The 23,359-nt window shown below is 41.1% G+C and overlaps 1 protein-coding gene across 1 annotated transcript; it reads right to left on the bottom strand.

Moving 5' to 3' along the window:
- Window positions 1-63: 63 nt before the first annotated feature.
- On the bottom strand, window positions 64-23,359 carry LOC105390888 (dynamin-like 120 kDa protein, mitochondrial). The gene is made up of 22 exons (XM_048632199.1): window positions 23,331-23,359; window positions 22,925-23,144; window positions 20,191-20,326; window positions 19,490-19,636; window positions 18,882-18,974; window positions 17,479-17,630; window positions 15,434-15,612; window positions 14,625-14,735; window positions 14,006-14,135; window positions 12,680-12,778; window positions 10,803-10,934; window positions 9,109-9,254; window positions 8,550-8,711; window positions 7,859-8,055; window positions 5,005-5,222; window positions 4,473-4,614; window positions 3,147-3,271; window positions 2,786-2,874; window positions 2,513-2,594; window positions 2,009-2,143; window positions 1,421-1,490; window positions 64-873 (listed from the first exon to the last, which is right to left on the bottom strand). Exons 1-22 carry the CDS (start codon window positions 23,357-23,359, stop codon window positions 809-811), a joined length of 2,859 nt encoding a protein of 952 aa, XP_048488156.1. The 3' UTR covers window positions 64-808.

Genomic DNA, 23,359 nt, shown 5'->3' with positions numbered 1-23,359 from the left:
GCAATTTTTTTAGTTTGACAGCGTTAAAATTAGAATTTCTGCCTTCAGAATCAACATCAATATTTAATTAAGATAACAGTTATCTTACACACAAGTGCCATATATTCTCACTGTAATTTATGAAGTTACTAGTATTCCTTACAATATATAACCAACAATACTTTTGAAGCTACAATATCAATGGTTAACTTCACAAAAAAACATTTAACTATCTTAAAAACTACATCTTGCAACGAAATGTAGGCATAACTTGCAAATATACTGAATATTTACAAAAATATACAATAATAATCTTCAGAATATGTGTCCTATCCTATCGCGAAATGGTTATCCCTATTTTAGTATTTTTAGTGTCTATGTAGGTAAATAATAAGTATCTTTGGAAATCATTTATATCCTACATAAATACATAGTGGTGGAAATTCTGTATTTTTTTCTAAATTCGACATTACGCCTGCGTAAATCTCATTTTCCATAATAAAAATAAGGTATGTATTTATTTATCTTTTTACTTCAGAACTTCTATCAGTTTGATAAATAAAATAGTACATTACATTAGTTGGACAGTACATAACAGGTCAAAATCGTTCTTTATTCCCAAAAGTATCCTCCATATTCCTGCCAAGGCTTATTTTAGTTAGTTTAACCCTTTATTAGGCTTTGGGAACTATAATGTGACTATCATATTTTGAATTTAATGACATCGAGTTACGGTCCAAAACCAATTAAATATTTGAACCTATTCCGTCTTATAAAGGGTTAATGAATAAATATACCCTACAATGTACAACTAGCGCCTATGACGTGACTATTTCTCTTTACTCAGCTGTTCTATGAACTCTTCTAGCTTCTCTTGGACTTGCCGCACTTTCTCTGTGGATGGAATACATTATGTGAATATTAGTTTATTTATTTTATAGTTATACATAAAGTAACATTCAGGCAAATACAGGGGGTTGTAAAATAGGTATAGTAAGCCGAACGGCGCAGCTTTACATTCATGTAAGAAAATCAAAACCTCTATTTAGATAATGAAATCATATTTTTTTCAACACAAGAACACAACGTATCTTTCTATTTTTAGTCTACACTTAGATAATCATGTCTACGAGACGTCTCCCATATCAATCGTCGTGGAATAGACACTTTCTATTGGTGTTCATACATTCTGATAGATCGGCACGTCACGCAGTAGGTATTTCAAATTCCTATCTTCTTTATATATCGGAATAAGTATTACAATTAGTGTCATAGATGGGGCAGCCCACCAACCCGCACTAGGCCAGCATGGTGGACTAGGCCTAAAATCCTTCCTTCATTGGAAAGAGACCCGTGCCCCAGCAGTGGGGACGTGATGGGTCGTGATGATGATGATGATGATGATTGGGGCAGTAACGAAAATAATGAAATAATAACTCACTCAGTTCCTCGGCCAGCTCGACTCGTCGGCCTGACAACAGCTTCTGCTTCAGTTCCGGATCCGCCGCCATCTTAAAATTACAACAAAATTAGATTATTACTTAAATTAAGTAGTTAATTCTTACTTATATAGATTAATAAGTACGAATATTTTTAGGGGAAAAAACTTGCAATAGTGATCTGGAAGCATGATATAAGTAATGTGTAACCAGTATTACAAGTTTGAGTTTTACCTAAATCATGAGTTTTGATGCAATTTTTATCGAAAATGCATTTTGACGAACATTATACTCATCACAAAATTACTTCGCTTGACCCTTCTCATACTTTCCTATCTAGCCTCGTGGAATTTCCGTTACCTATCTATTGCCACAGTATCATTACCCACCAAAACTCACGATTCCCTAGGATTTCTCAGAAAATTCATTTGAACAAACATGACACTCACCTCGTCCAAAACCTCTCTCAGCTCTCTATCTAGCCTCACAGCCTCTCTTTTCCCTATTTGCTACCGCAAGGCATTAATCATCACAATTCATGATTTCTTAACCTTTCTCCGAAAATTCATTTAAACAAACACGACACTCACCTCGTCCAAAACCTCTCTCAGCTCTCTATCTAGCCTCGCTGCCTCCCTGTTCCCTATTTGCTGTCTCAACGCGTTGGCTGTTGTACTCAGTGTCTGTTGCACTCGCCAGAACATTACCACTTCACAGCACTCCTTCTGTAAGGGGGAAAAATAGGTTAGAAGGTTTCCATTTAAACGTTTATGAATGAATTATTTAAATGTCAGATGATATAAAATATAAATTAACACGCAATAAAACAAAGAAATACTGAGAAAGTAGAGTAAACATATTTTATTTGAGATCATTCACTTTGCACGATTTTCTGGGGGATTGCTACTCCGGGATATAAAGTTGCATAATTTTTATTGCAAAAGACACACTAAGATTGTTTACCTTTTGTGCCAAGTAAGAATGAATGCAGTATCCTAGTGTAAACTTTCATTTATTACAACATCTAAATAATGAAGGCTCCAAGAAGACTTCAGTTATTGTTGTACAGTGAGACAAAACATAACATTACATACCACTGTGCCGTTTTGTTGACTGTACATGTAGAAGCTCTTTTTGCAATCTCTCGCTCGGGTCATCGCTCTTTGCAGGAAATTCCTGAAAAATACAGCCGGTTATAATATGATCTAAATAGATAACATCACAAGAAAAAAGTTTTTGCATAACGCAAGATCTCCCTTGCAAGATGTAGGAAAGATAATGTTCTTTTACCTATTTTTTAAATGCTATAAATGTCTTCGCAACGGATATTTAGTGGTAACGCATTCCACATAATTAAGCACACTTACTTTAAGTAAACAGGCTTGTACGTCTCACGTATGTAATCGTTGTCCACCTCGATGCTTCTACGCCTCAAGTTATCTCTCACTGCCACAACCTGTAAATTGCATTAATACAATAAAACAAACACGCCTTCTAAACTTATACATGGATGTTTCAGAATGAATTTATAATTATTATTAAAAGAAAAGGAGAATTGTGAAAAAGTGGCACAGTAAAAATGTCGACCAATAATGACCTCATTGTTTTTATTAATTTAATTGTGAATTTGATCAAAACATTTACGTTTTTAGTTGGCAATATTGCAGACGGCGTTTTTAAGCTAGTCTTCATTGCTCGTGAGAGTCGTGTGTGTAGTTGTGTACTTACCTCATCATAAGTAAGGTTAGGCCTGGTTGTGCCGAGTCGTTCCAACTCATTCTTCACTTCAGCTCGTCTGTTCTGCTCCTCGGAGGAAGACTTCCAGTACAGCCAGCGGTCCTTGAAGCCTGGACCTGGAATAAACGGCAAAAGAGTAATTAAAGGGAAGCTATTTTATTGTCGTCAGAGAAGAAGGTAAGGTGCAGAGCTGAACTAATAAGCAATAGGGTGTAGTCAAGGACCTAGGTGGACTTGTTGCAACCTGGGTGGACCTATACACATCTGGGTGGAGCTACAGGGTGGGCCAATGAAAAGTTTAAATTTAAAAAATTCACAAAAAAAAAACTATGAGAAATATTTCAAAAAATATTTTTTTAATATAACGTAAGAAGTTAAAAAATAATAATAATAATAGTGTTTATATGACCACCGTCGCGACTTCGGCATTCTTCCAAACGAGAATGGAAATTTGACAGGGTGGGCCTAAGAGCCTTGGGTGGACCTAAGAGCCTTGGTTTAGCCTAAGGGCCAGTTTTTTGATCCCTAGTTAACTCAACCATTGGTCAAAAATGGCGACCATTAGTTAAAAACCACCCAAATTTGTATGCAGCTGTCATGCTTGACAAGTGACTTGACTAATGGTTAAAGTAGACCACGGATCAAAAAACTGGCCCTAAGAGCCTTGGTTTAACCTAAGATCCTTGGTTTAACCTAAGAGCCTTGAGTCGACCTAAGAGCCTTAAGTCGACCTAAGAGCCTTGGGTGGACCTAAGAGCCTTGTGTGGAGCTAAGAGCCTTGGGTGGACCTAAATACAACTGGGTGGACCTAAGAGCCTTGGACCTAAGAGCCTTGGGCGGACCTAAGAGCCTTGGGTGGACTTTAGAGCCTTGGGTGGACCTAAGAGCCTTGGAAGCACCTAAGAGCCTTGGGCGGACCTGAAATGTCACCTAAGTGGCTCTACAATGTCACCTGTCAGTTCCTTCAGTACTCTCTCTGTTTCGGCGAGGTTGTCCTGCAGACTGGTGGTCATGAGAGCCACGGCGGCGTCCCACTGCTGACGCGAGGACACGCAGCGGTCTTGCAGGGCGCTTAGTGCAGCCTGGGTGGACCTAGGTGGACATTGGTGGACCTAACATACTTACCTTGGTGGACCTTTTTGGACCTTTGTGGACCTAAGTATAACTGGGTGGACCTAAGAGCCTTGGGTGGACCTAAGAGCCTTGGGTGGACCGGTGGACCTAAGAGCCTTGGATGGACCGGTGGACCTAAGAGCCCTGGGTGGACCTAAGAGCCGTGGACCTAAGAGCCTTGGGTGGACCTAGAAGGTTAGGCACCTGTAAGTTCCTTCAGCTGATGGTCAGTCTCGTTCAGGTTGGCCTGCAGACTGCTCGTCATCAGAGCCACGGCGGCGTCCCACTGCTGCCGCGAGGACACGCAGCGGTCTTGCAGGGCGTTTAGTTGGAGGACTCGGAGGACCTGGGAGGGTAGATGCCTGAGTAAATTTTTTTATTGGAAAGTATTCAGATTATTTTTTTATAGTTTATAACGATTGATAATTCAATTCAAAACTGATGGGTGTGAAGAGGTTGTTTTCGAGAAATTATCTTTGTATGGTGTCGGTGACAACCGCAAGAGCTTCACTAAGGTGATGAAAGGATTGACCAGTCAGATAAGGTTTCAGACATTCGGATTTCGTTTCGAGCATCTATAAAACAGGGAAGGAATAATGAATACTGGTAGAAAGAAACTATTGAAATTAAACGTAGTGTAAGGTAGAAGCGTCTTTAACGGCATCAAAAAAAATGAACTTCCTTTAATCCCCACATTTCCTCATAAAAACCCCAACAAAGTACATCAAAAACTCACATCCTTAGCGCGATCCTCCCACTCATGCCTCCTCAAGGCCTCCTCCACTGCCGCCGCTTTCACCGGCTCATATATCGGGTCAGTATCTTCAGCACTCTCGTTCATTAGAGCCTTAAACTCTTCTCTTAGGGCTGCGCTGCCGGCTTTGATGGATTCTGTGGGCAGGTCGTTCTCAGCCCATTCGCGGAGCTTTATGTCGACTAGTGTGTTGAATTTGTCTGTGAGAAGGAATATTATTGTTAGTTAAAGGATAATTTTCATAATATAATATCATGTATGTTTTGGTTTAGTGTGTGGAAATTGCCTTAGCAGTTGCTGTAGACAATTAACACGGATTTATTACACAATAAGACTTATTATATTAGTACAAGATACGATCAGGAATAGTGTTTGCTACAAAACATGAAGTTATACAAAATGTTTGTCTATATAATATATGATTTCTGATATGGCACGTAAAAATGAATTAATATCGATTTCAAGTACAATTTAATGAAATGCTTGAATCGATAGAATGCTGTTATTTACTGTAAAATATTGTACATTTTGTCTAATGATATCCGACCAATGCTTCAATCAAAATACGTAACTGAACTTATGCAAATTCAACACAAATAAAGTGAACTTATGCTATTTGTCGAATTACATAAAAGTAGTATTTACAAATGTAGGTCATGAATATAATCTAGATATTATTTATTTATAAGTCGACAAATGAAACAACCAACTCAATCAATACAAATGGAATTACAATACATACATAATAACTTCTCCAGCTAAAAACCAACACAAAAATCAAACATCATCCAAATCTCACTATAATCAAAGTACGGCAGTTCCGTATGCACTATGATGGGCTGCTGCACGACGCTCTGTCTGTAGGAGACTCTCTGCAGGCGAGCTGATGCTGCAGTGGACCCTGGCGCTGGAGTAGGAGGAAACCATCAGGAGCCTGGACTTAACTTACCATGAGAATACCAGGGAATACATGGGAACCGTAAATAAATGACTTATCTATCTAGCGTCAGGGAAAGAGAACGCATTTTACATGAAAGTAAATGACGGCACTGTAGCTAAGGCGGAAGGGAAGCTGCTTCCGAAGCTTGGGGCCGCGGGTTCGAATCCCGCTCAGGGCAACCTTGTGTCTGGATGTCATTTATATATTTAATATGTATCTATCTATGTATTTGAGTAGATATATCAGCTGTCCAACACCCATATCACAGGTTCTGCCTAGCTTGGGGTCGGATGGCCGTGTGTGACATGTGATAACATACAAAATCAACCATGAGCAAATCTCACTATAATCAAAGTACGGCATCTCAGTGTGCACTATGATGGGTTGCTGCACGACGCTCTGTCTGTAGGAGACTCTCTGCAGCCGAGCTGACGCCGCAGTGGACCCTGGCACTGGAGTAGAGGAACCGTCAATAACCGTAAATAAATGACTTATCTATCTACCGTCAGGGAAAGAGAACGCAATTTACATGAAAGTAATTGACGGCACCGTAGGCGGTAGTGAAGCTGCTTCCGAAGCTTGGGGCCGCGGGTTCGAATCCCGCCCAGGGCAAACATTTGTGTAATTTGTGTTTGGTTGTCGTTTATCTATTTAATATGTATTTGTGTCTATATATCAGCAGTTCTGCCTAGTTTGAGGTCGGATATTTATATTTAACTAAAAACCAACATAACATACAAAATCACGCATGACCAAATTTCGGGGCGTCAGGGAAGGGGGGGGATACATACTTAAATAAACTAGTGTTTTAATGCAAAAGTTTATTTGACGGAAAAACTGCTGCATTTTTCATGGAACTTGGTTTGTTGAAATTTGAAACCATGGATTTACATGGCTTACTGTCATTTACGCATTGGCTGAATTGTCATTTAGCAGGACAAAAGGTTACATTTAGATAGATTTAATCATGTGTGAAATTGGGAAATAGTTTTTTTTTTTAATTTGTCAAGGACATAATAAGAGGATTCCTCATAAACGACTGCTGGATAAAGGCCTCTCCTACACATCACTACAACACTCTGCTCTCATTCACATCCATCTCAGTGTGGACTATGATGGGCTGCTGCACGACGCTCTGTCTGTAGGAGACTCTCTGCAGGCGAGCTGATGCCGCAGTGGACCCTGGCGCTGGAGCAGGAGGGGGCGTCAGTATACAATCACAATAAAAGCCTTGTATAGAACCAGTTCAGCGTCAGGGAAGGCGAGGTATACATACTTAACTAATGGTTTAACGCGAAAGTTTATCAGACGGCAAAACTGCTGCATTTTACATGAAATTTGGTTTTTTGGTAGCTGAAACCTTGTACGCTTACTGTCATTTACGCATTGGCTGAATTGCCATTTAGCTGGACTAAATTTGACGTTTAGATAGCTTTAATCATGTGTGAAACTGGGAACTAGACGTTTTCATATGATTTTGTCAAGGACATAATAGATAAGGACTCTAGATATAGAGCGTCAGGGAAGAAGTGGAAGACATACTTAACTAGTGTTTTTAATGCGAAAGTTTATGTGACGGAAAACTGCTACATTTTTCATGAAATTTGGTTTGTTGGAAGGTAAAACCATGGAAGGACAAACTGCGAAATAATTTTTGATGGAATTCGGTATGTAGGAAGCTAAAACTTTAGATTAAATCTTTCACACCTGAAAATTACAATATTAGGTTGCACCAGCCTTTTAAGTTTCACTTATAGGTACGACTAAAATGATGTACGCGACGCTTGCATATACCTATCTGTACTCCTGTAGGTTAGCTGGTAGAAAATGCCTTCAAGATTAAGTCCATTTATATCCTATATTTGTGCATTAAAGAGCTATAAGTTGAATAAATACCTTGATCCTCCTCCCCCGCATTGGCCGCACTCGGCAGGTAAACATCCCGCAACACCCGCTGATTGGCCTGCTCCCACAGCGCGGCGTGCAAGCGCTTCTCCCATTGGCCGGCGGACACGCCCGTGAGCGACGCGGATTGGTCGAGTAGTTCGGCGCGCGCTCGCTCGAATAGCTCGTCGCGGTCTAGCTCGCGCAGTCTTAGGAAACAAAACATATTTTAATTGATTGTTTGTGTAACGGATTACAGAATAAAACAATTTATAGAGCTTCCACTGTGTTATTGTATTTTAGAATTTTTAGACGTTTCCTTATGTCTGGTAAGCAAAGTTGGTTTTCCTTTGCTGTCGTCAAATATTTATGGGATTTCGAATGTCAAAAAACCAATAATATAATGGACAGAGTATAGTCACGGGTCACGGGGGTGCTTTGAATAGAATTAGTTTTTTGTTGTAATATTGCTTGCATGGATGCGTATTTGTAATAGGTAAGAGTAGTTTTAGTTAACTTTCGTCTAAGATGAGAGACGAATAAAAATGTATGAATTTGATTTTGAAGTAGGTAACGTCAACTAACGTCAACTATGGTTCAAACTGCGAACTAACTTGCAACATCTATACCCTACGCGGATAACTCGGGTTCGATCCCACCCAAAACCCAAACCTCTTTTTTCTTTTTTTATCATTTTTCTTACCTCGGAAAAGTATTCTTCCACTCAGTTTCCAGATTAAACCTCATTGCCTTGAACGAGTCGGCCTGTTGTTCCACCGTCGCTCGCACCATTTTCCAGAAGCAGTCGGATACAGCTAGAGACAGGTTCTGTGTCGTCAGCTGAGACGGGGCTATGAGGCCGTCCCTGTGGGGGACAGAGAGGGTGATAAGTTAAGAAATACAATGTAATTATGAATTAATAAAATACAGAGTAGAATTATCATAGGTTTTTTCCGGAAAGATAGAAAAAATCAAAAATCTATACAAGTTGTTCAAATGACAAGCCTCAAAAGGGTAAGTCATGGAGACATTCTAAACAACTTTTCTAGACCTAAAACCTTTGAAAATTGGCGTAATATATTTGTCACATATGTATATTTATAGCTATAAAAGGCTTGATATTTTTTTAAGAATATCCAAAAGTCATAGGTCAAAATTCCATTGGTTCACAATTTTTAGTACATTTTCGATGAGAGTTATGCAGTGAAACCCCGGCCTCCATTAACCCTCATGCCTTCACGGGTGACTCGCTAGCGACTCACTTGAACATGCCGCTGGAGCGGAAGAACCTCTGCTCGTACTCGTGTATGCTCTGTATGTTGTCGTCTCGCTTGCTGCGGCCGGTCACTACGGCGTAGTAGCCTAGAGCCTTCATGGGGAAGAGCTTGCCTTCGAGGATGCGGCGGATCTGTGGAGAGGGGGGTAGGTTAGTAGTGTTGGCTTTTATTGTTTAAAGAAGTGCCCGTGAGATTTTTATCGAGACCTAGGACTGTTTTACGATGACTACATAATAGCTACCGGTGGGATAAAAGACATGATATCACTCTCTGTAATTATGTTTTAGACTATGATAGATAGCATCATCAGGGATAGTCATTATTTTGACAGTATCTTTGGGCCCTTACACAAAAAAATTAGATGTGTAGCGATATCAAATGCCATATAAACTTTACTTTGTTTATTTTTTTTGTGGTGATACAGCTATATAGGTTTATTCTGTGACAGAGGTAGTGTGATAGGGTAAAAAGGCGGGACATGCCACACACAGCCGACCCTAAATACCTAAGGATAAGGCTGGAAAGAAGATCAAAAGATGCATTTTGACGCTGCATGTTATATCTAAGCCCGATAATAAAATTAGAATGTCAAAATTCGCATAAAAACTTTGTTGGTCACGTGACATTTTACAATGGAGAACGTCTTTTTAGGCTTGGTATACCCTTTTTGCAACACCCTGTATAGATAATTCTCACCCTATTAGGATCGTGCAGGTTCTCCTCGGCCAGGTCCAGCTTGGTGAGCACGAAGCTGGTTCGCTTCCCGGCCGGGTCGCACTGCGCCGCCAGCTCTGTCACGTCGCTGCCCGCTACTCGCCGCACTGCCCGCCGCTAGGTGGCGCTGGAGACGCGGCTCTACATCGCGGTGTGGTTGTGTTTTACCGACATCTATATGTTATTTTATTTATGATCATACTATAATGCGCTGATTTATGCGTAATCGCAAAGAATACACTTTTTAGGCTCAATGCGACTAAAATGGTATAGGAACCTAGTATCCTAAGGTAACAGGATGAAATCCATTGCAAATCTAAGATAGATGCGTGTAGTGCTAGTGACGGATGTAAACGGTTTAGAATTTTTTGGTCATTCCCTGATACTTTTTTTAACATTCCCTGATAAAATCTCACTCTATGCGCCACTCACTGATAAAACCCCACCCTGCTCGCTAGTGACTCACCCTATTAGGATCGTGCAGGTTCTCCTCGGCCAGGTCCAGCTTGGTGAGCACGAAGCTAGCTTGGTGAGCACGAAGCTGGTTCGCTTCCCGGCCGGGTCGCACTGCGCCGCCAGCTCTGTCACGTCGCTGCGCGCTACTCGCCGCACTGCCCGCCGCTAGGTGGCGCTGGAGACGCGGCTCTACATCGCGGTGTGGTTGTGTTTTACCGAGATCTATATGTTATTTTGTTTATGGCCATATTATAATGCGCTGATTTATGGCGTAATCGCAAAGAATACACTTTTTTAGGCTCAATGCGACTAAAATTCAATCGGAATCTAGTATCCTAGGGTGAAATCAATTAAACAGATATTCGATCGACGTATGTAGTGCTAGTGTTGGATGTGAAAAATGGCTTAGCTATACTCTTTTTGACAAGTTCCCTGATAAAATTGCACTCTGTACGATACTTTTCTCAACATTCACTGATAAAATCCCACCCTGCAAGTCAGTGACTCACCCTATTAGGATCGTGCAGGTTCTCCTCGGCCAGGTCCACCTTGGTGAGCACGAAGATGGTTCGCTTCCCGGCCGGGTCGCACTGCGCCACCAGGTCCGTCACGTTGCTGCGCTCCGCGTCCACTGAGCCGTCCTGGGAGAGATATAATAGATATTGAGTCATCATCAGCATACCTAGTACGGGACGCAAGACGTAAACAGTTATTCAGTTTAAAATCTGGAATTGGTGAAAGCGAGACTTTGCTGGGATTTGAATCCACATCTTATGTTGTTTTAAACAATCCGCAAGAAAGAAATCCGCAGGCTCGGCTGTTAAAAACAGCCATACTCTTATAGAAATTTTCCCTTATTATAAAATGAAGACTAAAGATAGTTCTACATAGTTTAAGCCTGGCTTTAGGCTACTGATTTATATATGAAATCTCTGTACTGTAACCGGTTCTAATACAGAACTATATTTAGTCTACGTTTCATATAAGGAGCCTATGCAAGCCCCCTATGACATGTCATGCATGCAATATTTTTTGAGTAAAGTTAGAGTAAAAATATATTTATTGCAATTTTAAAAACTATCTAATTTTTATGGTTGAACCCAAGACCAAAGAAGAAGAAGAATACTAGCGTCACCAATTAAAGAAAAAAAACTTCATTTGCGTTTTTCCCAAAACTGTTACGGTCTCGTCCTTTATAGGCTACTTTTTTTATCTTTATAGGTTACCCCGCTTTTAGACTAAGAGCAGCTGGCCTCTGGGCAAATAACTCAACAGCGTCACACACATCCATTATGTTGGAAGCCATAAAACATCAACCAATGATGGCAGCCATTGGTGATCGAATACCGCTTATCCATATATTTAAAAGGCACTATAACATTCAATTGCATGAAGAACCAAGAGATCAGTCCAGTATATATGAACTGAGAATTTACACTGATGGATCCAAAAAAACGTCAGGTACGGGTGCTGGTGTCCACTCCGATGACCTAAACATTCATTTTTCACTGGCACTAAGCAAATACAACACAATCTTTCAGGCTGAATGTGTTGCTATTACACGGGCCGCTAACGCAGTCAAATCTAGAAAGGTTACGAATCAACGTATTCGTATCCTATCTGATAGTGCTGCAGTTCTGCTAGCTTTGTCTAGCAAAACTATAACTTCGGGGCTAGTACTAGAGTGTCACTCAGCTCTAGAATCGCTTGCCTCACAAAACAATACCATAACCCTCCAGTGGATAAAAGGGCACAGCGGGTCGCTGGGGAACGACGCTGCTGATGAACTTGCACGAAAGGGATCTGACACTGCACCAATAGGCCCAGAGCCGATAGTACCGATCCCTTTCAACCAAATTCGCTCTTGGTTGCGTTCCCGAACGACAGAATGCCACACCAATCTCTGGAGTAACAGTGCCGAGTGCAAACAAACAAAAGCTTTTGTACCACTAATTAATACTAAACTAACACGCAAATTATTATGCTTGGACAGAGCAAACTTACGTGTCGTGATAAGTACCATAACAGGCCACTGCCGGTTAAATAAACACCTATATCGCATGAAAATCTCCACCACTCCTCTTTGCAGAAGTTGCATGGAGGAAGATGAAACAGCTTCCCATGTCTTGTTACATTGCAAAGGCGTGGAGACAATACGATCAAAAATCCTCGGATCTCCGGGGTCCCTCCGGGAAGTCATGAGCAACCTAGGTCGTCTACTGGCTTTCTGGCGTGAGCTTGGGTGGCTTAATAGCTAGTCACCCCATAGGTATTTCACGCATAATGGCCCACCTTGGAGGCTAAATGCGGAAAATCAGCTCGCCATGATAGATAGGCTACTTTTTATCTACTATCAAAATCCAATAAATACTGAAAATTAACAAACCTGTATACACAGTATGATGGCGTTGGGGTTCTCCATGTACTGCTTCGACATCTGTATGATGGAGTCACGAGTGTCTGACGCCATGTCCACTGTTTGTGTCTGGAAAGAGATAGGGGATTATTGTTGTAAGGGTTGATTTTTCAATAGACAGATAAGTTTATGTTGACGCACAGATTTGATCTGTATAGATATTATATCAGCTGTCTGCCACCCATATTTAACATAGACAGATAAACCACACTTTCAAGAAAGAACGAAGAACACATTATAATCGTTTGCAATAGAATCCAACAATCATGTAAACAAATATGGCGGGCTGACATTGACAGCGTATTGTTTATGCCCATAGTGATGTCATAGTGTTCTAATTAGATTAAATATATAAGCCATAAACTATAAAATAAAACTGATTATTTATAAAAAGTGTTTATTAAAACAAATTTAAATCTTCGTCTTCGTCATCATCACTATCAGAAGTGTCGCCGGTGACCGTAATTATAAATGGAACCACTGTGTCATCGCTTGCCGTGTCTAAAATGCCGTCGAGCTTTTTCATTTCTTCCTCTTCCTTTTTTCGTTTTGGTTAATTATATTAAGCTCTTGAAAATTTTTTTTTATTGTATTCAAATAATATTAAATTAAAATAATTTATTATATTAAAAATAAAAGATAACTTCAGATTACGAACAACACTAACTTTTCAATGACTTATAGAGTTCGATGAGTAAAAAACTAAGATGACAGCTTGTCAAATACTTCGAAATTTTTACGTTACAAATGTTTTAACAAATTTAACTTATAAATACAAGTTAAACCGTGTTGAAGATAATGTAAAAACAATGGTGCGTTCGTTGAAATCAGACTATGTTCATAATTGCTCGTCAAATGTATGTGATTACGGAGTAATCGTGACAATTTGGTTTGTTTACATGATTGTTGGATTCTATTGCAAACGATTATACAGGTTCTGCCTAGTTTGTGTTCAGATGGATGTGTTTGAGAGATCCCTACATAGTATAAAGTCGCTTCCCGCGTCTGTCTGTATGTATCTACGTATCTATCCTTATAACTTTAAAACTACTCAACGGATTTTGATGCGGCTTCCTTTAATAGACAGAGCAACTTACAAGGAAGGTTTCTATCTACCTTTTATCCCGAAATATGCACTATTTACTACAATAAACTCACAGAAATAACTCCTTATATCTCTAAAACTACGCAACCTATTTTCATATGGTTTTCTTTACTAGACAGAGCAACTTATAAGGAACGTCTAAGGAACGTCTATGTACACTCTTTATCCCGGAAAGTGCACTATTTACTCACAGAAATAACCCCGGGCAAGTCCACCAGCACCATGCGTTGTATACCGGGCCCTTTCACCGACAGCGAGATGACGGAGTGCGACACCGTGCGCCCGCCGCGCACCGAGTTGCGCATGCGCAGCTCGATTTCTCTGTAAGGGGAGGTGTGGAGGAGATTAGTGTTGTAACAGCTGCATTACCACCACCGATAGATTAGCATTCAGCACTGGTAAAGCAGCCTAACTGTCAGATATCAGTGAGATGCATACAAAAGATGTCAGTTTTGACAGATAATTAATGCTTTTTAAGGATTGTTTATTTTTAATGTTGTGGCGTTCCTTAGGAGAGGCGTAATGTCTAGCAGTAGGTGGTGATGATAATGATGTATCACAAATTCACAATCGATAATATATGGCTTGAGAACACCTGTATTTATTGCTTTTAAATATAAGTAGTAAACTATGTGCCTCTGGATATCTGGAAATGGTCCACTTTTGTATCTTTCAAACTGACAATCTTTGAAGGAATCAATAGACGATCTGTTAGTTTGGCAATTGTAAAGCTACCAATGAAGCTCATCGTTCGTTTTCTAATAATATGTCCGCTCAACTGAGAGAAGACACTAAACAACTTATACTCACTTCCTCAACTCAACAAGATCCGCCTCCTTGTTTAAATCAAACTCCCTGGACGAGTCGTGGAACTGCGCCACGTGGTACGGACCCTCGGACAGCGTCACCTTCACTGGAGCCCTGTGGGGAAAGTGGTGGGATTAGTGATTATAAGTAAATGGATAATAATGTGAGAGTGTAAGGTAAATAAAAACAAGACGATCTGTTCAACACTGCCAAGTTTTTGTGGTAAGGCTTGTGGTTTCTTGAGGTCTGACGAAATACTTGTTATATGCCATACCTGTTTCATCAATGTCCTCACCGTCATAGATCCACATCTTTCCCTCAAAGGGGCAAGTCTGTCCATTTACTTGTAAACCCTTTAAAGTAGTCACAGCTATCGTAAAAGACACATCTGTACAAAACACCTATAGCTGCCACTTCTGTCCAAGACACTTATAGAGTTCACATCTGTCCATGATTCTTATAAAGGTCACATCTGTCCAAGATACTTAAATTGGTCACATCTGTCCCTTTAAGACACATCTATACAACACCTATAGAGCCACATCTGTCCTCACCTGGTGCACATCTGCCCCTGCCCCCTCGGGAAGATCCTGGCTCTCGCTATCATCTCCAGCACCGACGTCTTGCCCGCCGACTGGTCACCTATATATGCTACATCTGTTCATTAAACCTATAACCTATAGGGTCACATCTGTCTCTTAAAGACACATCTATATATAACACGTTTAGGCGTCACATCCGCTCTTTTAAGATACATTTAACCAAGACATCTATTTCTTTAAGACATCTATAGAGACCACATCTGTCCTCACCTAGTACACATCTGTCCCTGCCCCCTCGGGAAGATCCTGGCTCGCGCTATCATCTCCAGCACGGACGTCTTGCCGGCGGACTGGTCGCCGACCACGACCACGCGCGGCAGGCGGTCCGCGCCGCCGTCCCAGGTGGTTAGGGAGTCGAGGACAGAGGAGTACATGTCGATTAGCGACCGCTAGAAGAGAGAGAGAGAGAGAGAGAGATATGTAAATAAGTTGCATACATATTGAAACAAAGGCAAAAAGACAGGTGTTATATGGACAACGCCGTCGCCCCATGGGGTTATTGAGTCCAGGACGGAAGAATACATGTTGATTAAAGAGCGCTGGGGGAAGAAAATAGGGTATAGGTATATGAAAATATCATATCCAGGCGAAAAGGCTGATTTTATATGGGTAAGAGTGTAAAATTCGCGGAATAATATATCGCTCAGTATAGTCCTCTTTCGGCTTAGTATAGTATATTTGTTTTATCATTATCAGCCTATAGCTATGCCTATGATATAGTATAGTATATGAGACTGGTCGCCTACGACCACGCGCGGCAGGCGGTCCGCGCCGCCGTCCCAGGGCGTTAGCGAGTCCAGGACGGATGAGTACATGTCGATTAGGGACCGCTAGAAGAGATAGAGAGAGAGATATGTAAATAAGTTGCATAAATATCGAACCTTTGTCTTTTAAAGTTTTTGTTCTTGCAGCCGTCGCCCCATGGGATTATTGAGTCCAGGACGGAAGAAAACATGTCTATTAATCAGCGATGGGGGGAGAAATAAGGGTATAGGTAAGAGAAACTATCAAAATACAGGCAAAAAACTGGTTTCACATTGGTACAGGTATGAAAATTCAAACGCAGAAAAATATATCGCTCATTATGATCCCCTTTCAGCTTAGTATAGTCTATTTGTTTCATCATTATCAGCCTATAGATATGGCTATGATATAGTATATAATAATGGTCGCCGACGACCACCACGCGCGGCAGGCGGCGCCGCCGTCCCAGGTCGTTAGCGAGTCGAGGACGGAGGAGTACATGTCTATGAGGGAGCGCTGGGGAGAAAAAAAATGTACTTATAAGAAGTAGGTGCAAATAGTATCAAAATACAGGCAAAAAGTATGTTGTTTGGGTAAAATTACCGTATCTGCGGAAAAAAAAGTTTGTCAGTATGACTATGACACCCTAAAAATAAAGAGGGGTCATACAGTACCTACAATATTTTTTTTCGTGGTATCAACTCTCTGTTCACCTGCTATAGTCGTTGCAACTCGCGCTCTCTAGGCCCGAGGTTCTAGGTCCTAAATATGAACTTTGCGGAACACCGTTGGGTAATGCATGTTGGCTTAAATTTGTAAGCCTTTATAGCTAGCGTCTGATTGCGATTTTCATAATAGGATTCGATCTACTTGTTCACATTTCCATGGACTTCATTTGTAGAAATTTGCGACACAGAATATGGTTATTTATACTTTGTCAAAAGCTTTTCGAAAGTCTGTAGCACTACTTAGAAACTTACTATATTGTAGCAGATTAGTTACAGCTGATTTACTCTCTTATCTGTCTCTTTAACTGACTACTAACCCTGAAAGAATCACCCTGTGTGCTATAAAACCTTAGCCGAACCCGTATACCTTCATCTTCCTAGCACTGGGCTGGCGGCCCTGCTTCAGCAGCATGTTCTGCTGGCGCAGCTCCCGGTTCTCCTGCTCCAGCCACTGCAGCTCGCGCTGGTAGCGAGACCACATAGTGACACGAGGTATAGGTGTTAGGGCCTAGATATGAACCTTGTGGAACACCGTAGGTAATATGCGTTGCTTTAGATTTGTAACCCTTTATAGCTACCGTCTGATTGCGATTCTCAAGATAGTATTCTACGCATTTATAGACAGTTCTATGGATTCCATTTGTAGATAGTTTTGACGTATATTACAGTGATCTATACTGTGTCAAAAGCCTTTCGAAAGTCTGTATCTGATAGCATTTACTAAGAAAGTAAGCATATTTTGCTGCGTAGCTTGATCAATCCTTAACCAAACCCCCAGTATACCTTCATCTTCCTAGCACTGGGCTGCCGGCCCTGCTTCAGCAGCATGTTCTGCTGGCGCAGCTCCCGGTTCTCCTGCTCCAGCCGCTGCAGCTCGCGCTGGTAGCGAGCTTGGAGGGACAGGACCTCGTCTTGTAGCACGTGGATGCGCTTCTCTGGTGGATGAAGATCACATATTATTTATCATTATAATAATCTTTATAGGATCATTCATCGCTGATATAAAGGGGTAAGATTTAGACCAATTCCAAGAAATATTTTACTATGATAGAGCTACTATTTTTTATCCATAAATTCCCACGGGAACCCATTTGAGGAAAAAAAAGCTTGGAAAGAGAGGACCTGGTCTTGTAGCACGTGGATGCGTTTCTCTGTTGGATGAAGAGGAATTCATTTATTTTTAAACACTTTATTACGTATACAAAACATGATTACAAAGTATAAAGAAATTAAGGGCTGGCCGCAGAGCGGTGGTAGCTCAGTCGGGTGAACGCCCGCTTCTCAATCAAGAGATGCGGGTTCGAATCCCGGCGCTGACATGTACCAATGAGTTCTTTTAACTTAAGTACAATGTATACCATCGCTCTTACGGTGAAGGAAAACATCGTGAGGAAACCTGCATATCTAGATCTAGCACATCTAGATATGTGAACCCACCAACCCGCAGTGGACCAGCGTGGTGGGTAATGGTCCAAGCTTAGGAAGGCAGTTTAGACCTTGGGGATATGCACAAAGGTTCCATTCGAGAGAGCCAGGTGCAGGTACTAACACCCCCACAGAGAATAGAATAGAATAGAATAGAATAAGGGCTGGCTTATTGCCAAAAGGCAATTTCTTTCAGCCAAACCTTGATAGGTAACAAGAATACAATTACTAGACACGGAACGGATATCCGGTAAGTATCCGGTATCCGCGCAAGTAGTTAGCCGAATATTTGGTCTATCATATTAAACTAGCAAACATCCTAGCGAGCATCGTTCCGCCTAAAATAAAACCTGTGGGAATACAGGGATCAAAAATAGAGTATTTGTTAGTCCAGGCTTTTAGTTTGTTACTCTTTCACGAAAAAACAAATCAAGAGATTTTCAAAAATTTGGTATGTAGAAAGCTGCTCTACTCCAAGGGTATAAGGGTATATAATAATATATTTAGTTCATTATTAAGTGACTAATTTGTTTGTAATTCTTTCCTCCTGCATACTTTTTTTTTAAACACCTTTGTACTAGTTTTCCTGTACCACCTGCAGGTTGGCTGGTAGAAAATGCTCTATTAAGCCACATTTGTACATTTATTTCTTATATTTGTGCAATAAATAATGAAATAAATATACACAAATTTTTACTAGAAATTCCACTAGAAATCGACCCTTGCTGGCAACAGCTATAATTTACAAAGTTGTAACTTACCATACATAGCACTAGTCTCCTCCTTAGCAGAAGCGGCGGCGGTGGGGGCGGCGGGGCGGCTCTGCAGATTGTTCACTAGCTTCGGGGCTGGCTCTGTGGGAAATGGCATAGCATTGTAGGTGAATAGGTTACTAAATAGGGGCGTTAACTTGGCATCTTCGGGTGTAATCTGGCTGTTTCATCCAACTGAAAGAATTTTCATAGAAATGTAAGTGTAAAATTTAGCTAAAGATAATTAAAAGATAAAACAGCCAGACTAGACTTGTAGGACGTAACAAACAGATGTTCGTTAGGTGCTTAGTTAGTTAATTGGATCCGGTAATGATTAGAACACTATTTTGATCTAGAAGAAGTTACAATAAAATAATTTAAAGTCATAAATTCAAATCATGTACCCTTAGATTGACAGTGCACTGCACGGAAGCAGACAGTAATACTCACTATTCCCTTCTCACAACAACATTGTGTAAATGTAAAAATTAAATCCTTACCTACATAAAAAAAAACTTAATATAAAAACAGCTTAAAAAATAAAATGTAAGTGTAAGTGTAACTACAAATACACAAAATAGCTAAGAATGGAAACAACCACAAACTAGCGTACTCACCAATCTGACTACTCTGCCCCTCAGTCGCGGCGGCCGCAGCGACCGCATCTTCATACCTCCGCTCCAGCCACACACGGAGCTCCCGCGCGCGCGCCGCGCCGGCTTCCGCCAGCCGGGGATCTGCGGTCAGCGACAACCTCAGACCACCTACACAGAGGACCTATGGAGCTTGGGCCACTGTACTGCACTTAGCAACGTGTTACGCAGGACTTATGGGGCTTGTAGCAAATGTTAAGGACGACATCATTTTGGATGTCTACACAGAGGCCTATGGAGCTTGGGCCACTGTACTGCGCTTAGCTGGTTACTAACCACAACCAGTGGTTAGGGAGGGGAAGGTCTTTAGCCTGCTTAGCAAGTAAGGGAGTAAGGCCCTTTTGAGGACAAGATAGCTCTGTTCTGCTTAGCTTGGCATGTTAAGGGGTTCAGACAAATAGAGTTTTTATCATTGGTACAGCAATTTACTGCTTACTAAATAATAAACGTTTTACTGATCATCTCTCTGATTAGCACATGCTTTATGTGATGAATAGTACAGTAACTGTTCAGATGTAGGTGGTCTTGAGCATAAGGGATTTATTAAATGATCATGATGGAATATAAAATGATGAACTCAATTAATTATAACAGCAATAGGATGAAATATTACATAGCTTTATAATTAGCCTTTTTATTTTCTCTTATATCAACAAAATGCTTACCAATCTGCAAATTGTCTCCAATTTTCTCCCGTGCAGAGATGAGGGTGGTGGTGAATCGGTCCCACTGGTCATTGTCGGGCAGGAGGTCATTCAACCAGCCCATGTCCGGCAAGCCATCTTTCCATTCCACATATTTCTGAAATGTAAACCAATTTCAATGAAGTTATTGCAATATGAATAAATTGGATTGAAACTTGGTCAGTATTATGTATAACTTTGTGAGACACATGAAAAAATAAACACATTCATCCATCTTGAAAAAAAAATATGAAAAATTTATAACATTCTCCATTGTAGGGTCTACTCTGACCTTTTTAATTTATTTAATCATTACCAGCCAATAATAAATTCAAATTCAAATCATTTATTTATAAAATAATATTTATACGTCACAACTCACAAATCATAATTACAATCACAAATCATAATCACAAGTTATACTTATTACATTTTATAGATAGGTACATTAGCTAATTAAGTATGTAATATTATTTAGGTAATTACAATTTAATTTTAATGTTAATTTATAATGTAGTTAAAAATACAGTAATTTTACAGATAGGTAGGTACAGGTTGTTATTGCAATTTAGTTGGTAGGCAAGGTTGGGGTCACAGAGGACAACGAGGCAGGGAAGTCAGTGAATTTATAAATAGGCATATTAACCAATATATTTTTAAGTTTTGCGATGAAAACGGTTTCAGATTTTGTTTCTTTTACGTTATCAGGCAGTGCATTGTATACTCTGGGAACGAGAGTGTTAATACATTTATCAGACTTGGCGAGCCTAGTCGCGGGCGCGATCAGCTGGTTACGCCGCCGGGTGTTGACCCGGTGGAAGTCTGCTTTAGTATTAAATTTGTCAAGGTTACGCCTTGCGTATTTTGCAACTTCTAGCGCGTATAGGCACGGTAGTGTTAGGATGTTACAGTTTTTAAATAATTGTTGAGCGGGACAGTCCCATGGTTTGTGAGCAATTATTCGTACGGCACGTTTTTGGAGTCTTAGTATCCTTTCGGAGCACGCCGCATTACCCCAGAGGTCAACACCGTATGATAGAATCGAGTGAAAATATCCGTAGTATGCTTTTTTCATATTTTCATTAGACAAGCTACGAGCCAGACGGGACAGCTTGAAGCACGCGGAGGCGAGGCGGGCGCACGTGACGTCAATGTGAGGCGCCCAGGTGAGGCCGGCGTCGATCACGAAGCCGAGGTACTTCACCTGGTCCACCTGCGGCACCGCCACTCCGTTGCACACCACATTTAGGTCATGTCCCCTAGTCCTTCTCAGTTGGAAATGAACAATGTTCGTTTTTTCTATATTTAGCAGCATTCCATTTGCGCTGAACCAGTCATGTATGCAGGCAGTGACTAGGTTTAATTTGTGTTTGAGCAGAACATAGTTCTCAGCAGATACAATCAGGCAACCGTCGTCTGCAAACAAGACATATTCGGCGTGCTCAGATGCCGCTGTTAGGTCATTGACCAAGATTAGGAATAGGTAGTTTCCCATAGTAGAACCCTGCGGCACCGCGCAGTCACCTATGAATTCAAGGTCGGACTTCGAGTTCCGGACGTACGTGCATTGCTTCCGGTCACGCAAAAACACTGCAATTGTGTTGTAGAAGTCATCAGTAATACCATACAATTTAAGTTTCTTTAAAAGAAGTTCGTGGTTGACTAGCTCGAATGCGCGCGACAGGTCACAGAACACGGCGGCGACCTGCCGGCCCGCCTCGTGATGACTCATCACTCGGCACACGACATCACGCGCCGCGTCAACAGTCGACCTGTTTTGCTGATAAGCGTATTGTTGATGATTGAGAAGTTTATTTTTTATGAAATGTTTTATAAGTCTGTCACTTATAAGACGCTCAAATACTTTTGATATTATAGGAATGAGGGATATCGGTCTAAAATACCTAAGCATGTTCATTTCACCCTTTCCCTTGTATATAGGTTGTACTTTTATTTGTTTTAGAAGGCTAGGATAATCACCCTCATTTACGCATTGGTTGAATAGCATACAAAGTAAAGATATAACAACAGGAGGTAGATAGTCTAATACAGCCGTTGACATGTCGTTTATATCAGTGGATTGTTTACGCTTTATTTTATTTATAACATTTATTATTTGGTTCAATGATATGGGTGTGTTTATGAATTTAGGTACTTCGTGGGATTCTAAGTATTTGTTGAGGTAAACAATTGCGGAATCACAGCAAGGCCGGCAGTTCGGGTTGTTGTTAGCTTCGATATAGTACCGGTTGAGGGCGACGGCAGCGTGGCGCGCGCGCTCGCAGTCGCTGGCCCCCGCCGAGGCGCTGACCAGCACGTCGAGGGCGGCGCCGCCGCCGGGCGCGCCCGCCCGCCCCGTCTCCGACGCGATGACCCTCCACACAGTGCGGCACATGTCCTTTCCGGCACTAACTATTTGTTTATTTATATATTCTTTACGCGTTAGGTTTAGGATAGATATGTGTTTCTTTTCTAGATTAATCAATTTGTCAATTAAGATTTGATCATTAGGATTTTGAGTTAGTGATTGTTTGACTTCTCGTATTTTTCTACGGCTGGACCGGACGTCCTCGGTGACCCACAATAGTCCACTGCTTGACATATAAGGCTCTCCTAAACAGCACCAGAACACTGTGACCAACCACTACACATGGGCCACATATCAACAATCATTGCTTATCCATCAATTAACAACACAACCCACTCCACAACCAACCTTATTCAGTGTCATGCCACCCCCCACAGCGCCGCCGAGCACCAGATATCTGATCTTCAGCAGCCCGCGCACCGCCCGAGCCACCAGCATGCCGTACCGCCGCCGCTGCACGAGGCTCGTGTCTACAGGCCGCCGGAGCAGCATGCTGCGACCCGTCCATACTGAGAATGCGACTGCTCGCTTATCTACGCATGACCAGTTGGAGCGCTTCAAGGATGATCTGGAATGTGAATAGGTATTTATTTATTATTTGTTTAGACTTTTATTGCACAAATATAAACATTGTACTAAGGTGTACTAAGGGTGGACTTAATGATATTATAAGCATTTTCTACCACCAAATTTTTTGAGATACTGAGGGTTTTAGAAGTGGATAGGGAGGGAGGTTGGGGGTTAAGGAACATACCTCATCCGATTGTGGAGTATTCTCGACAT

The sequence above is a fragment of the Plutella xylostella genome, chromosome 31, assembly GCF_932276165.1.
Source record: "Plutella xylostella chromosome 31, ilPluXylo3.1, whole genome shotgun sequence".
NCBI classification, from domain to species: domain Eukaryota; kingdom Metazoa; phylum Arthropoda; class Insecta; order Lepidoptera; family Plutellidae; genus Plutella; species Plutella xylostella.
This window is presented reverse-complemented; position numbering and strand designations above follow the sequence as displayed.